The 18,300-nt window shown below is 40.0% G+C and overlaps 1 protein-coding gene across 1 annotated transcript in view; it reads right to left on the bottom strand.

The window, feature by feature from the left end:
- Positions 1–18,300, bottom strand: part of slc4a11 (solute carrier family 4 member 11) — a 130,018-nt gene extending 111,718 nt beyond the window's left edge. The window contains exon 1 of the mRNA XM_030718660.1: positions 18,099–18,300. Coding sequence (XP_030574520.1) covers positions 18,099–18,159 — 61 coding nt within the window. The 5' untranslated portion in view covers positions 18,160–18,300. The remainder of the gene's footprint in view (positions 1–18,098) is intronic.

Here is an 18,300-nt window from a genome sequence, read left to right on the forward strand (position 1 = left end):
ATACGTGAGTGATTCACACTCCAGTCCAGTAGGTGGCGGTAATGCAGTTCTATGTTGGTTTGCCAGCCCCCAATAAACCCACAAAAAAACGTCAGCACTAATGCTGCTAATGCTAGTGAGGAGCGCCGCTTACACCGAGACAGCTGAGCGCTGCAGAGTTTAAACGAAGCATCGACACAGTAAATTTGTGTCGATAGATTTTTAGAATCGAGTTAATCGATGAATCGTTGCAGCCCTAATATATATATATATATCCATCCATCCATCCATCCATCCATTCGCTTCCGCACATCCTGTTAAGGGTCGCGGGGGGGCTGGAGCCTATCCCAGCTGTCATAGGGCGAGAGGCAGGGTACACCCTGAACAGGTCGCCAGCCTGTTGCAGGGCCAACACAGAGGGACAGACGACCTTTCACACTCACATTCATGCTCTCATTCACACCTATGGGCAATTTAGATTAGCCAATTAACCTAACCCCAGTAAGTGCATGTCTTTGGAATGTGGGAGGAAACCGGAGTACCCGGAGGAAACCCACGCAAGCACGGGGAGAACACGCAAACTCCACACAGAGAGAGGGAGAGACCTGGGCCAAGGTGGAATCGAACCCAGGCCTTCCAGATGGTATTCTAACTGTGAGGCAGCAGTGCTAACCACTACGCCACTGGGAAACCTTTTGGCCATATCTGTATAGTCCAGGGGTCTTCAACTCCAGGCCTCGAGAGCCAGTGGCCTGCAGGTTTTAGATGTGTCCCTGATCCAACACACCTGAATCACATATAGAAGTCATTAGCAGGACTGGAGAACTTGACTGCATACTGAGGAGGTAATTCAGTCATTTGAGTCAGGTGTGCTGGATCAGGGACACATCTAAAACCTGCAGGACAGGGGCTCTCGAGACCTGGAGTTCCCTACCCCTGGTATAGTAAGACTGGGGAAATGAAGAAAAAAAACAGCTGACATTTCAACAATACTGAACTATTAAACAGTGATTATCAATGTTAACCTGGCTGGTGCACAGGTTGGCTGTTTAACTGTTAGCAATTACCCTATAGCCACATTAGTTGTCTATATTAGTGTTGTTCTAATCTTTATTTCTTTTAAAAAGCCATGCCTGTTAATTTTGCCCTGTTCTCCCTGTAGTATTAAAAATGGTACTGAGTATCAAGCATTTTCATGGGTATCAGTATTAATATGGTGACAACCCTACTGCAAAAATCAAAAGACAACTTGACATGCAGTTAAGCTGTGTGTCCGTATGTTTCATCAGGGTTAAGCAATTTTTATTTTTCAGCTTTTTTTCCACTGCTCTTAGACAAGCCTTACACTGTACAATAAAGTTAGAGACCATTTATGATTTCAAAGAGAAAATATTGTTTAATTTCAAATGCAAAAAAGATGCTCTTGGTGTGGTCAGGTGTCTGAAAGTGTGACAAGTTCAAAAAATTGTTTTGATTATCAGACAGGAAGTGGTGCAAGATTAAGCAAACCGACAAATGCAAGAATACTTCTGTATTTGGGGCTGTGGAGCTTTATGGCTGGTTGAGGAGCCAATCCTACATCAGCCATTAGTAGCATTGCACAAGTGAGGAAAAAGTTGGCAATCAAGTCACATTCTAATATACATAAATTGTTTTGAAAATCAGTTTTTGTTTTTTCCACAGGTATTTTAAAAAGGTACTGGAAGAGGTATTTTGAGTCTATTAAAATCAATCAATATTTAACTTTACCTTAACCTAATACATAATAAATCTAGACATACAAAGCACATGATATAATATTTAGATTATGTAACTCTTATCACTCTTCATTCCTCACAATGTCAAAATGCCCAGCACAAATGCGATTAACTAATGAATGCTGGGTAGCCTTCAGTGTGACAGAATCAGCCCAGTAACAGCCTTAGCCCAGGCACTGTGAGAAATAACAAACCCCTTCCCTGTGCCCTTAAAGTAAGCTGTCATGGAAACCTGAATGACATAACTGACAAAACTGTAAAATAACAAGTGCAGTGCAACAAGCATGGAAGGGATGTTTCGATTCATCGAATTGAAGAAGGTTGGCTAAGCACACACATTTACTATCATCTTCTTGCTGGCTACCAGAGCTACACTATGCAATGGTCTTGCCTGCTCAAAGGCATGTTTCCTATTGATTTTCCTACCTCGATGTTCCCAGTCGCTGTGATATTTGAACCAGTAACCCTTCAGTCACATAGCACAAACCTCTTAATATTTACATAAATATTCCAAATACTGACCAAACAAAAATGTCAGCATTAAACTGAAAGCTGATACATGACAAATAAATAAATGACCTTACAAGATACATTTTTCCTTAAATGCTTGAGTGTAATTTGGATATTGTAGGGACCATAGAGTCACAGTGACTACCATGTGATTTTTGCCCTCTTTGATGGAGGTTTTTTTGACATAAACATTTAAATAATATTCGATATTGATATGTTCACTACCATTCACTCAGAGGGACTGTAAATTACTCACTAAGGATTTCTAAGCACACAGTGTTTTGTGTTTTTTCACAAGCTCAAAAGGAAAAATTATGTTTTCTAGTGATGTAGAAGCACATACACACTGCCCTCTACTGGAAACTGCAGAGGCTGAAAACAGATATACTATTGTAGGCTTACTAAATATACCATTTCTATTCTGCAAATGTTAAAAATGATCAGAAGGCATGGGTGTATTTGCAGTAAGCTCCAGTAAGATCCAGATTCATAATTGTGCAGAGAAGCAACATTGAACAGAAGATTGTAGGGCTGCCCCTTTGACTTCAGATTTCCTCTACATATTTCCCTCTTCAGTGTAATACTCTGTAGCCACACGCACACGCGCGCACACACACACACACACACACACGCACATCGCACCACTCCACAGGAAATGTTTGTTGTCTTTATATTTCCAAAAGCCCTCACGGGGAAGCAGTGCTGACACATACACTTTTAACTTTGTAAATGAGGTAAATGGTCAAATCAGCAGCACAGATTGTCCTGCCTCACTGTAAGTAGCTCTCTTAAAAGAAGAACCTAACATATGATAATAGAAATAAAATAAGTAATGCAGTACTGTGAGTGATAACGTGCCCTAAGCATTACTAGTGGTGGGGTGAGTCATATTTCACTCTATCCTAAAGTCAAAATGACAAAAGATGTGGTTAGAGAATGTGTCGAAGCTATTTTGGGCAGTAGGAATTTATAATTGCATCATATTCATCATTTAAGATCCAGTCTGCAGAATTGCTTCATTTTATCAGCTGAACTACAGGCTCCTACTTTGTGCTATTAATATTTTGCAAGACTGCATGTCACTATTATCAAAATAGATTAGACTGTGTCATTTTGAAACAAAGCCCTTCCCTTTGTTTGTCCTGAAAGACTTCAGAGGCAAAAAAAAAAAAAAAAGTCACTCTGCAGCAAGCTTTAAAATTCTGTGCACCTACAGAGCACATTAAAACGCTACAATAAACCGCAAAGGGCACCTTGTTGCATTGTGCTCCAAGCAGGAAGACAGCAAAGACGCAGTTAGTGGACAAACACTGGGTGGGATTTCCTTTCCTTTGGGCTCCTGCCTTACATTGTCTGTTTCCATATGCTGGCCAAGGGCCGCTGCCATGGAGAATAACAAAATGTGTCTGTTGTGAAACTACACACAAAGATATTCAAACAAAATGAATGCTCTCCATTACTCATGTTCATTCTGACTAACATTAAAGGCCCAGATAAATCCATTTCTACAACTCTAACACTAATGCTGAACATCAGTTGTTAAAAATAAAAGACATGTAAACAATGTGTACTGATAATACAATTGCTTTTTTAGTAAGCTTATACAGGAATGCTGTTTCTGCAATAGCCACATAATTTGTGTTATTCAATCGTGTCTGGTAAAAGTAATAAATTTGGCAAAAGTGACAAAAGTGTTAAAAAGGTACATATAATTTAAAGTAACAAAGTAAATTTTGATAAACCAATCTGACAAGACTTTTTTTTTTTAAAGAAAAACACAAAATGTCAAAGAATGACTATCCTACTTTTCAAGAGTCTGAACCTTAAATGTTTGCTACAAATTCTACAAAACAAAGAAACAAATTTTTTTTAAAAAAGCGCTACAAAAAATGCTCAAATATTTCTGATGACTTCTCTGCCACTCCACTCATGTTATAAAATGAGATGAAACTGTCTAATATGCAGAGATAGGTTTTACACCAGTCACTTCCCAAATGGCCTTATACCATATGACCGTATGTCCAGCCAATCCTTGCTGGTCCTCCATTAGTGGACAAGTATGCTGGATGTATACAATTGGTTGTTTTTCTCTACTAGAAATCTTTTTTCCTACTCTTTTCTACGCATATGCTATTTAAAGTGCTGTCTGCAATATATATTTTTGATGACCCTGATGAAGGCTACAGGCCAAAACACGTTGGTCAAGCAAAGTGGTTCCTCATATTGGAGTGTGGCTCGAGCTTCAACCTCTTAATATACAGATACACAAAGATGGAGAATATTTTGTTTACAGGCAAGTTCGGTAGTTCCACAGTGCTATCCAACAATCACAGTTACTGTCTGGTGATTCTACAATTTGACATTATCACATGATACAGTAGCCTGTATAAAGAGTCTGTGCAGCACCATCAGGTGGTTCCACAGAGAGGCTGTGGCTCCTGTCATGCATGCATGAACAAATCCACAGTGCCTGGAACCCACTGAGCAAACACAGTTAGCTGTTAAAACTAAACAATTGTGTGCTTGGTTTTGTACATTGTTGTGGTGGATACTCCTTTGACATTTCATGTATTTTACATTTTAATATAATAACTAATGAAAACAGCAAGGATGAACATCTAGTTGTTGAAGCACCAACATTTCTCACTTACAGTTTAAATAGGCTTGTGATAATCTTCATGCAGTTAAGTACTTCTAGCCCCAAAATTTTAAACAAGTCTGTAGCAATTTAACCCCCACACACTGATGTGCCTAATTAACCTGGCAAATAAAGGGCTTCTAAAGCCAGCTGAGGGAGCTGGAAGTTAACTGACTGTCCACAGTTGCTGAGCTGATTAATAGCTTCACCAGAAGCTACTTGATTCCACTGCAGTTCTGCCAGACAGCAGCTAATGAATGTCACTTAACAAACAATTAACACTGTTGACCAAATTCCCACGCGTCCATGAATACACCACTGACCCCATTTGAAGACAGACTGAAGAGGGAGCACAAGTGAGTACAAGGCTCTCAGGTAATAACTCAAATAATGTTGTTACTTTATATCTTTAGGGAGAAATGATTCAATTCTGCATATGTCCAAGACACTTAACAGATATTGACTAATATTCAGTTGTGATTTTTTTGGTGGTGGTGGTGGTGGGGGGTGGGGGGGGGGGGGGGGGGGGGGGGGGGGGGGGGGGGGGGGGGGGCACAACACATTTTTATTTATTTTTAGGTATTTCAGAATGTTTACAAACAATGAAACATGTTAGATTTTGCAAAAATTAGACTGCCTTTATACATGCCCCTGTACAAATATTAGGCGGGCAGTTAAAATGTTGTGGCTCATGAGTATGTTCAACCACAAAACACCAATATTAAATCAACTCCACATCTTTTTTTCCCCCTTAGCGTAACCTGTACTGTACTAACAGGCTTATGGGTGTATTCTCCAGAGCGAGTCAACATGTAGAGTGTGGTGTTAACAGCATCACAGATAGATAGAGATAGAGGCTCAAAACAACACGTATGCACTCTCAAGTCCAGGAGGAGCTCAGGGTGAAAGTGCCAGCCAAATGGCACATAAAAAAGTGGTAATCCTAGTTAAAAACAGACCGTTACACAATACAGACTGGATGATGTGGTGAAAAAAAAAAAACTTGTTTGGGGAAATTCAAGGTCAAACCAATGTCTTTTTTTTTATTAAACAAAGCTCTGAACTTGGAGGATTCTGAACTATAAAGCTCCTGTTCTTCAATGACCAATTAATATTACAAGATAAGGCAAAGGAGGGTTCAAAAGGCTAATTGTGTGTCTTTCTGCGACTTGTTCCAATTACAAGCACCTTGATTTCATTTTATGATGTAAGAACTGCAGTACTAAAAGAAGACCTAAAATTCAACCTACTGCAAACCTACAGTTAGAACAACAGTTTTATCTCTCCCTGTCTCTCTATTATCATGGTAAATTTTGACATGATTTTTTTACATGATTACTCATTAAAAGTTGTCTTTAGCTTTTTTTTGTGTGTGTGTGTGTGTCATTCTCAGCTGACCTAATATTTGTAAATTTTGTCTAAAAGAAAAAAAAAAAAAAAAAAAAAAAAAAAACACACACAACAAGTGGGGTGGGGTGGGGTGGGGTGACTGGCATGCAATACAATAGAGCAGGGATCCTCAAATCCAGGCCTCGAGATCCGGTGTCCTGCAGGTTTTAGATGTGTCTCTGGTTTAACACACCTGAGTCAAATATAGAAGTCATTAGCAGGACTCTGGAGAACTTGACTGCATACTGAGGAGGTAATTCAGCCATTTGATTCAGGTGAGTCGGATCATGGACACATCTAAAACCTGCAGGACACCGGACCTCGAGGCCTGGATTTGAGGATCCCTGCAATAGAGGAAACTCAGCATAGCAAACATGGAGCAAAGAGACATGAGCTCAAGATAGGCAGCCAAAAACTGTGCATTCCTCCATCTGTGTGTGATGCACTTTGGCTAACTGTTTTGACAGACTGCTTGTGTTTTCACCCTTACATGCAAAAGGCTTGCTGCACTTATGAAAATGGGCACACTCAGCATTGGCTGTAGTTAAAGTGTAATCACGCTCTTATACAGCCCTCATACAAACTCTCAGAGATCTCTCGTGAATAGGAAACAAAATATGAATCATTGACAAATTTGCAAATCAGAAATGAAAAAGTGCAAAGATGTGCAAGATTACATTCATGTGACAGTAATAAATATGAATTCTACATTTTAATTTCTCCAGTGCCAAGGCTAGAACCAGAAAGCTTTTTAATATTCCACATGATTAGAGGGTCAAAGACCCATCCACTGGATACAGAGATATACAGGCCCAACTTTTTCCAGCTCTGACTCACTGATTTGCACCAGTTTGAAATGAATAAGATGTATTTCTCTGTCTTGGGAATCAGTCTTTTGTGTGTAAGGCAACATCAGGCTTGACTTAAACATTCATCCATCTTCATGTTTCAATTCAACTTTATCTGTATAGCACCAAATCACAACACTCAGTTGCCTCAAGGCGCTTTGTATTGTAAAGTACAGACCCTACAATAATACAGAGAAAATCCAACAATCAAAATGACCCCCTATGAGCAGCACTTGGCAACAATGGGAAGGAAAAACTCCCTTTTAACAGGAAGGAACCTCCGGCAGAACCAGGCTCAGGGAGGGGGGGTCATCTGCCATGACCGGTTGGGGTGAGAGGAGGGAAACAGGACAAAAGACACACTGTGGAAGAGAGCCAGAGATTAATAATTACTAATGATTAAAGGCAGAGTGTTATATAAACACAGAGTAAAAAGAGGTGAGTGAAAAAGGGTGGAGGAAGTAACTATTGAAGTGAACTCAGAAAGGTCAATTGGAGAGAAAGACTAAAATATCAGTAGTACTGAAAGTAGCTGTACATAAAGATATGCCTGAGATGGTTATGAATACACTTTTTCAGAGGAGCCACCGTCTCCAGAGTTGTACACAGTGAGGATGTAAAACTACTGACTAAGATAATCCAACTCTGTGGAAGTAGAGTTAGGTAGCTCCTTCGCACTGTGATGGCATATGGCATTGAAGAGAATAATAAGAATTATATCCTTAAACTTAGTTACAGCACTTTCAGAAAGACCTCTGCTGTAATGACATTTATTCTCCACTGCTGTGTAATCCATTATTGTAAATTTAAACGCTATTTAAAAAATCCATCCATCCATCCATCCGCTTCCACTTATCCAGTTCAGGGTCGCAGGGGGGGCTGGAGCCTATCCCAGCTGACATAGGGCGAGAGGCAGGGTACACCCTGAACATGTCGCCAGCATGTCGCAGGGCCAACACAGAGAGACAAACAACCTTTCATACTCACATTCACACCTATTGGCAATTTAGAATCACCAATTAACCTAACCCAAGTAACTGCATGTCTTTGGAATGTGGGAGGAAACCGGAGTACCCGGAGGAAACCCATGCAAGCAGGGAGAGAACACGCAAACTCCACAGAGAGAGAGGGAGAGGCCTGGGCCAAGGTGGAATCGAACCCAGACCTTCCAGATGTTATTCTAACTGCGCCACCGTGCTGCCCTATTAAAAAAAATGACCAGACAAATATATTTATTAAGAAACATACAATACAAATTATAAACTTTAGGTTATAACCAAATTATAACCTTGCAGGGACCTATTTCCTTCCATTGTTCAAAGGCTCCATCACTGAAGGTTTAAAAGAGGTATTTGCTGATATTGGTAATGTGAAAGACAGCACCCTGAGCTTGAATATTTTTTTTGCTTGCCTCCAAATTTGAACAGTACTACTGATGACCAGGTTGTAACTAGGGCTGAAAGCGATTCCTCATGGCTGAAAGTGTTACTGCTGAAGAATTAATTCCCAAGAAAGGAGGTACTTCAGTGGTGTGAAATTATTTTGGATACAAACGAGGAGATACAGAACAGACCACAGTAATTTGCAAGGAGTGCAAGAAGCCTGTAATACTGAAAGGGGGAAATACCTCTAACTTCTTTCACCATCTCAAGCATCAGCACCTGTGTCTTTACCAGGATTGTATGAAAGTCTGGGAGGAAAGTCTGACAGCTGCAAATTACTATGCATTGACCACCAATATATGGCCAAGTAGGACTGCAGAGCCTTACCTGAGTCTGACTGTGCACTATATTAACAGCGACTGGGAACTGTGCAGCTCAAACCTCGAGACCAGCTACTTTACTGAGGATCACACAGGAGAGAATATTGCAACTGGCTTAACAGAGTTTCTCCAGTCTTGGCACCTCAACAAAGAAAAACAGGTGTGCATAACACAGTGTTAACGTTGTCAAAGCTCTCAGACTGAATAACTGTACGTGACTGTCCTGCTTTGGGATCATCTTCATATAGCCATCGGTACGTTTCCTTCATTTAGTCCACAATTACGTAAGCTATTAGATCAGGGCTCACCAACACGGTGCCCGCGGGCACCTGGTCGCCCGCAAGGACCACATGAGTCGCCCGCAGGCCCGTTCTAAAAATAGCACAACTCACTAGTGAGCTGTGTCTAAAAAAATTTTTATTCTGTTGCTATTCTTTTTTATAATCACACTTGCATTTATATAGCTTTAAAAATGACAGTATCTTAAAAATATCCTCATTATACATGACGTTTAGAAAAGTTAGGGTGAACTCTGACTTACTCTAGTTCTAATTCAATGGTCAGTATTGTGCGCATGACAAAACCAGTGCTAATGGAACGTAGGCTAGCGGACACAGCGAAGATGGGCGCTGAGTGCAGTTTCTTTCCCCAAAAATATGGCTGAAAAAAGAAAGAAAACTTATCACTTTAACGAGGAATGGGAGAAGGAGTTCTTTTTTACGGTTGTGAAAGAAACCTGCGTGTGTCTCATTTGTGGGGCGACCGTAGCGACGGCAAAGCGGCACAATATTGAGAGACATTTCACTACGTGTCACAAAAATTACCATGCTAACTACCCACCGGGAAGCGCACTACGTGCAGAAAAAGCCAGTGAGCTAAAGGCAGCTTTGGGTAAGCAACAATCTTTTTTCACGAGGGCGGGAAAAAAGTCACTAAAAGCAACCGAAGCCTCGTTCAGAGCTACACATTTTCTGATCAAGAAGAAGAAGGCATTTTCAGATGGAGCAGTTGTCAAAGAAGCAATGATGATAATAGCTAACACTGTACTTAAAGACGACAAAAATGGAACCGATCTAATCTGTACTCTCTCCGACGTCCAACTGGGGGCATCTACGATGGCTAGACGAGTGTCAGCTATGTCTGGTAACCTGGCCGATCAGCTGGACCGGGATCTGGCGAAGTGCAGGTGGTTTAGCATCCAGTGCGACGAGTCCGTGGACGGCAGCAGTACAGCGCAGCTATTGGTCTTCATCCGGATGGTGTTTGAAGATTTCTCCACAAGAGAAGAACTCCTGACACTACTGCCCTTAAAGACAACTACGAGGGGAGTTGACATTTATAACACGCTGAAGGAGTTTTTCGTGCAGAAGAAGGTAGCATTGGAAAAACTGGTGGCGGTGACAACAGACGGGGCTCTTGCTATGATCGGCCGACATACAGGTTTCATCGCTCACTGTAAAGGTGACCCAGACTTCCCAACATTTCTGCATTATCACTGTGTCATTCACCAGCAGGCGTTATGTGCAAAAGTGATCGGCTTTGAGCACGTGATGACTCCCGTTGTAAAAATAATTAACAACATCCGCTCCAAAGCTAAACAGCACAGGATTTTCAAGGTGCTATTGGAGGAGATGTCAGCTGAATATGGTGAACTGCTGCTACACACAGAAATCCGATGGCTCAGCAGAGGACGAGTTTTATTTCGTTTTTTGTCACTTTTGGGTGAAATCAAAGAGTTCATGCAGTCCAAAGGCGAAGACGTCTCACTGCTAGAAGACACAGAGTGGACCCTTGACCTTGCATTTTTGACGGACATTACTGGGAAACTAAACGTCTTGAACTGCGAGCTGCAAGGCAAAGGTTAAAACTGTTGTTGATATGATAAGTGCTTTAAATGCATTTAAAGCCAAGATGAACATTTTCTCTGTGGATTTACAGAGAAAAAAAGTGCTGCACTTTCCCTCTGTGCAGTTGGTGCTGAAAAACAATGCTTCTGCATCTGACACATTTGACAAAGTTGCAGAAAAGTACTGTGAAGTCATAAACAGACTTGGGCAAGAGTTTGAGAATAGGTTTTGTGATCTTGATCAGCTTGAGCCATGTGTGTCATTCATTTCCAATCCTTTCATGAATGTGGACACAACATACTTTGCTGAGAAACTAAGTGCAACATTCAACTTGGATGCTGGACAGGTGGAGATGGAAATCATAACATTGCAAAATGACCTACACCTCAAAGTTTACCAGACTGCACCAAACTTTTGGTCCCTTGTTGACACAGAGAAGTACAGTGGTGTATGCACAGCAGCTATGAAGGTTGCCAGCCTGTTTGGTTCAACCTATCTCTGTGAATCAGCGTTTTCTGACATGAACTTCATCAAGAACAAACACAGAACATGCCTCACTGATGCACATCTGAAAGATGCACTCACAGTTGCAGTTTCAAGTTACACACCAGATTACAGTGCACTGGTGAACAGCATGCAATGCCAGTCTTCTCACTAATAAAGAAACCAATGCCAGATGTTAGTGGCAACATGGCAGTGTCATGGCAAAGTTTAATTAAAATATTGAGGAATTGTGTTCAATTTAAAAGTGTGTTCATGACATATAAGTTATAATTTTGTTAAAAATGCAGCAGATTTGGTCATGAGTTCAAAATGTGACAAGATTTATTTAAAAATATGTAAGTTGATTTTTCTTTAACATTACATAATAACTTTTTGAAACATGGTGCAACATAGTTCATGATTTGCTAAAAAAATGTTTGTGAATGGCTAGTGAAAATTGGACATTTTTCCTATGAAATGTAGTGATGTAAGAGATTATCTAAAAATGTGACAATTACTGAGATTAAAAGAGATAAAGTGCTGAATATTGATATGTTTCCCACCTTGTTTTCATTGCTAATTATTGGGAGAAACCATTAACATGATCAGTGTCTTCTCATAGATGAGTATCATTAATCATTATTGATAATGTATAACTAAAGGCAAACTGAGTAAATTTGTTATTTCAGAAGAGCGTGTCAAACTGGTGCCCTTTGTATGACTCAGTACCCATGAAGTAGCTCTCAGTTTCAAAAAGGTTGGTGACCCCTGTATTAGATGTTAAAGTTAGCACAAGTACAGGTGCATCACATTAAATTAGAATACTGAAGAGTTCATTTCTTTCAGTAACTGTACTCACTAAGTGAAACATATTAATTCCAACCAGACTGATGTTTTCCTTTATGTCTGTCAATTATCATGAACGATGATGATTGTCCACTTACAGCTAAGAAAACTATGACAGTTAATAATAATTATATCAAAGCAATAAAAATTATTTATTACAAAAATGTGGGCTTAATGGAAAGTATATTTAAAATCTGCTTTAAATTTGTAATTTTTCTAAAGATACTTTTAATCTGACAAATAGGTCTCATTAAAACACACTCTAATCTGCTAAGATGTACCTGTATCTGAATTATTACATAATGCTAACTACTTCCTCTTAGATGATATACAAATGCCACAAGGTAATATTGAAAAATTAATGGAAAATTTACAGATTGTGTGGGATTAATAGGCATGTTTTTGCCAACAATAAGGTCCAACATTAATGGTATATTGACATAACACTAATATTATGAAAAACATAAAAATGTAAGAATCTCACTAGGAAGGACCATGACCTGATTATGCCTGGCACTCGAAATGTTTAAAATGTTAACATTTCATAAATTCACAGTGATTTCAGGAATAAAATTTTAAATTATACAGTATTTTTGTGTATCCTATGATTTCAATCTCTCTGTCTGTGTCTCCTCCCCTCCCTGCCTTACCTTATCAGCAGAGAGAAGTATGAAGGATCCCAGGTTTGACAGAGCAGTGACAGTTTAGAAGAAGATTGTGAGCTCTTTCTCCAACAGCTGGAAGAGGCAGTGGGCACTGCTGGAGGCTCAAAAAAAAGAGAGGGAACGGCTCAACGCAAGCTCGTCACAGAATTTCCCATGAGATGGGGGTTCAGACAGAAAATGATCCAGCGGGTGTTAGAGCAAGAAAAGCCTATCACCCAGGTCTTAGCTGCTGACCAATCAACAAGGCACCTGGTCCCCACATGGCAAGATCTGCAGGTTCTCGATTCTGTGAGCAAAGCCCTGGGTCCTCTGGTCCAGTTCAATGATACTCTGTCTGCTGAGGACTATGTTACCATCTCATGCTTGAAGCCTGTCCTTTAACTGTTCAACAGTATCATTCTTCTCATGTAGGAGAATGACACAGAACTCACAAAAACCATAAAAAGCTTAATACTGCAGTACTTGAACAGCAAGTATGAAGAAGACCCAGTGGTTGTGGAACTGATGAATTTGGCAACCATGCTCGACCCATGGTTCCACAGTCGGTACATGGACCGAGAAAAGAGCCAGGTAATCAAAGACAGAGCAGTCAGCGAAATGGAATCATTCCTGCGAGGAATAGAGGAAACTGAAACACCACCACAAGCTTCAGGGTCAGCTGAAGACACCCCAGGCCCAAGTGATGCAAAGTTGCCAAAGAAGAGCCTGTGAAGCTATTTTAAGAGGGCTGCAATAAGTGACAGACCAGGAACAGGACCATCTCCAAGAGAGAGAATTCAGGCAGAGTTAAACAACTACCTAGATTGTCCTCCAGCAGATAGTGAGAGTGATCCTCTTAACTGGTGGAAAGTGTGCAAGGTTAACTTTCCTCAGGTTAGCTGTTTGGCAAAAAAATACCTGTGCATCCAAGCCACTAGTGCAGCCTCTGAAAGGTTGTTCATCACAGGAGAGAACACTGTTACCTGTAATAGGTCTGCAATGAAGCCTGCTTCAGTGAACAGACTTGTGTTCTTGAATCTGAACTTGATAAATGATAACCAGCTAGATGGCTGTGTTCTGCCAATGATTAGCAATCCTTTCAGGCAACATTTTGTTTTCAGCATTTGTCACAAGTTTTGGAAGTTATACCTCATTTAAAGGCAACATACTTTTTGTTGTATGTTACATTTATGCTCAAAAGATCTTAAGCTTTCCTTTTATTTTATTTTTTGGGAACTGCACCCGCACTTTAGTTTTCGTGGTGGATTTTGTTATTCTATATTTTGTGCAGACTTTTTCAATCTAAATAACAGAAGGATAATTTTTATTTTTTATACTTAAAGACTGAATACTTTACTAAAAGTCATTGCAATAAAATTAACCTGTGTTTTTTGAGTTTTTATATAATACTCCAAAGCAACCTGTTAAGTTAATTTTGTCAAATTAATAACTATGATTTCTGGGTTGTTTTTTTTTTTTGTTAGATCGCAAAATTTAGCGTTATCATCAGAATGCTCTGAAATATCACGATATTACGTTTGAGCCGTATCGCCCACTCCTATGAGTAAGTCTTGAAAGAGGTATACCAGTTCAGAGAGACAAATCCTTTTAACAGCATTCACTCTACCAATTAGTACCCTCAGTACCGCACAGATGACCACTTGCTAGTGCTAATAGCCATGCCTGCTAGCTAACTGTAATGATAATGATCCATTCCAGTAGCTAACAGCTGAAATTATCAGCCTGGCGTGACAGTACCTCAGCCAGGTGCAGCGCCGGGCAATCAACCACTAGCTAGAACCCTGGAGGCATCTGAAATTATGAAATGAATGTCTGTTTAGGATGATCCTTGTCTGATCCAGATGGATCATGATAGCCATATAAGCGACTTCTGGCCAAGGATTTTCTGGCCTGTGTTTAATGCAGCCATCCATCTTCTTCCACTCATCATATTCAAAGTCATGGGGGGCTGGACACCAGCAGCAGGGTACACTCTGGTTGCCAGTCTGTCACAGGGACAACACAAAGAGCCAGACAACCATTCATGCTCACAGTCACACCCTATGGTCAGTTTTAAATCACCAGTTAACCCTTTATTTACTACAGGCCCACCGGAGGGCCCGTTAACTTCAAAAGTGCCACCATTCGCAGACTTAGGGCAATAATTACCGTAATAACCCTATGCTGGGTGTGAAGCGCAAAGTTTTTTCGACAGGACAAACGGTCACGTAATTATAGTAATTCAAAGTGCGTTTGACCAGACCTTTCAGTGGTGATACACTCGGCGTTAACCAGCTGTTCACGGCAAGTAAGGGCAGGTAACAGGTGCATAGGCAGCGATCACCCGCTGTTAAAGGGTTAACTTAGCCCTATGCAGAGTACCCAGAGAGAACACAAGCAAGCACAGGAACACATGCAAACTCCACACACACAGACCCCAGCCAGCGAGAGGATTCAAACCCAACACCTTCTTGCTGTGAGGCAACAGCGTCAACCAACACACACCATCCTGCCTTGATTTAAACAGGAAAGCTACTTAAAGTTACACAAAATATATAAATAAATGTAAAGATAAATACATTTACTGAATTGGTATTTACTAGTAAAATAATAACTGGCCCAAGACATAAAATGGAAGAGGAAAAAAAAAGTATTTCCATTGTTCACTTAATTTATTTGCAGTCCTTTATAGTTTTATGGACTCACCACTCAATAATGATTAAAAAAAAATACTTAAAGTTTGCTGACTTTGCCCCAAAAAGGTTTTAAAAAGAACTTTTCCACCTTTGAAGCTATACATCTACCAGAATCTTTGTTTTTGCAGAATTTTCCTATAACTTTCTTTTTTCCTTGGTTATGTTTGGTTTCTTTCCTTCTAGCACAACTGGTGATGTGGTATAGGCGACACAGAACACTAAGTTAAACTGAATTAATCTGTCCCATGCATCTCCCTGTTGTCACCGATGCCCAATACGGCTTTCTGAGTCAGGATCAAACCAATATACAACCCAGTCAGACAGATGTATACCTAACAAGATGACAAGAGAATCACCCAACACACTACAACTAGGTAGACCTGAGCACTGACTACAAGAAACTTACAACTTAATACTGCACATACAGACACTAGAGTGCCTGGCACTATTCAAGAGTAACAGGTTTCTGATAACCATCATCAAGAACACAATGCAGCTGTTAAGGCAAAGTCCAATACCACTGCAGAAGTCACTATCAAGTGAGGCATCACCTGTACCGAGAGAGTGCATTCTCCACACTGCTGTTCTGCATAGGCTTAAACCCCTCAGCTAACGTTGTACAACCACAGAAGGAAAGTGACCATCAACCACCTCATATACAAGGTGCAATAATACATTTCTGCAACTCCACTGATACAAATTATAAACAATACTTGATACTTCTAGCATAGCTCCCATTTTTAGATTGCTTCATAGAAGCCCTAGTCTGATCACATGCATGTGTATCTGCAACACATGCTTGAGTTCCTCCACTGTGACAAAAAGGCAACCATTTAACACAAATTTCATTTTGAGGAAGAGGACAAGGTCACAAAGTAGCATAGTAATACAGGCAGAAAGTAGGACAACACAGTACAGTCAATATGACCCTGAGGGTCACATGCACAACCCCGTGGATGTTGAAAGAAACAACAAGGATGCTCTTGGTTATGTTCTCAGTCTAATGCACCACATTTGGGCTTGGACAGTGGAGACACTTCCACTGAAAACTGCTGCCGGTACACAAATTTAGAGATTCCAGAGTTGCACTAGCAGACACAGTGGTACTATGAAACTAATGAAACACTATAAAAAAAAAAATATATATATATATATATATATATATATATATATATATATATATATATATATATATATATATATATATATATATATATATATATATATATATATATCCATTGGGATTAGTCTACAGGTCCATGAGAAAATGACCTTGAAGGGGGAAATGAGCCAAATTTAAATCAGGTTACGTTGTCAATTTTTAAAATCAGTGGAGTCTCGCCTTGTAAAAAAGATGACGTCAAGCTGTATGTCAGGAGTGAAGAAGACTTCCACTCATTGATCCACTTCACCAGGATCAATGGCTAGAAGATTGGGATGTCATTCAAAATGGATATATGCGGTGGATGGTGGCAAAGAGTGGAAAGAAGATAAGGACTACAAACAGACAAGCTGCTGCTGGCCAACCACAAATAGTGATGGTTGAAAAAGAGCAGAAGAAAGCAGCTGTGACAGATGTGGAAAAGCCACAAGAGATCAACATCAGGAAGAAGCAGCATGACAAGGTTGAGATAACGGCCACACAACTGAACAAATAGGGAATTTTAAGATCAAAGTTGTAATAAGAGCATTATAGGCTGCGACTCCTGCTACATCTGAGAACCCTGTCTAAAAGAACACAGTCCTTGGAACATCTAAGGTGCACAGAACCCTCAAACTCGCTCGAGCTCATGTTCTCTGGTGGAGGACGGGGGACCTGTGCTTGAGGAAGACAAAAATACCTCTCACAAAATGAGTGAAGTCACTGAAAGGTCACTGTTGCCCAAAATCAGCACAACTACATTTACATCACCTATTATTCTAAAATATACTTAAATCATTTTATCTGAGCATCCAGCCACTTAACTTTCCTAAACATTAAAGATTCAGAAGGTAAGGCTAATTCTGATGTTCTATATTTTTCAAGACTGTTTGAACGAATAAAATATAAATGTTTGAGTTGGCTGCAGACATAAGACGCCACATTTCACTGTTTGTTAGGCTTAAAGCTGCTTGTTTACATGTGTTTTGGCACTAATGATAGTACTTGCTTTGCTTGTGTGTTCAGTATGTGCTCTGTCCATTTATAATGAGCTCTGCTGAGAACTGAGAATGTCAATGTAATTCTGACAACACATTATTGTAACATCGGGTTTCCTGTCTATTATAACACTTTTGCAAGTCTAAATCTTGTCTGATTTACAATAAGAGTACAGCCAGTGGGTCTGACTCAACTAGTTCCTTGAAAAGGTAGATAATTATTAGTCATAGTCACTTCTTAGTACTGATGCCAAACTATATTAATGCTTTTAAGGTGAAGTCTACTCTTTAGTGAGCTGGCCATCCTCTGGACGACTTCTGGACGACTCTCGCTTCATCCGTCTCTGCCTCTTTTTACCTCTTCTCCCACACATAATGTGGTTTAACTAACTCTGTAGCCTGGTTTCCAACTCCAATGCACAGCAGGTGAGTAATATACCAAATACATCTTAGACGGAGCTGAGTGAAGAAATACAGTTCTTAAATAAAGTGAATTGTCACGACAGTTCACCCGTGTGGAAATACATTAGCAAAAACTTTAACATATTTATACATCTTACCTTTAGCAAAACGATTTACTGACGCCGCCCTCACCTTTCCATCGTCCTTAACAGTTTTCATAATGTTCCCGCGCTCCAGAAAATGTCGACAATATCTTCTCTTTTTCTTTCTTTCTTTCTTTTTTTTTCCCCCTTCAATAAAGTAACCGAGCAATAACAAACCAGCTGCCTGTTTTCTCCGGTCGCTACATCTAAAAAAGCA

The sequence above is a fragment of the Archocentrus centrarchus genome, chromosome 22, assembly GCF_007364275.1.
Source record: "Archocentrus centrarchus isolate MPI-CPG fArcCen1 chromosome 22, fArcCen1, whole genome shotgun sequence".
NCBI classification, from domain to species: domain Eukaryota; kingdom Metazoa; phylum Chordata; class Actinopteri; order Cichliformes; family Cichlidae; genus Archocentrus; species Archocentrus centrarchus.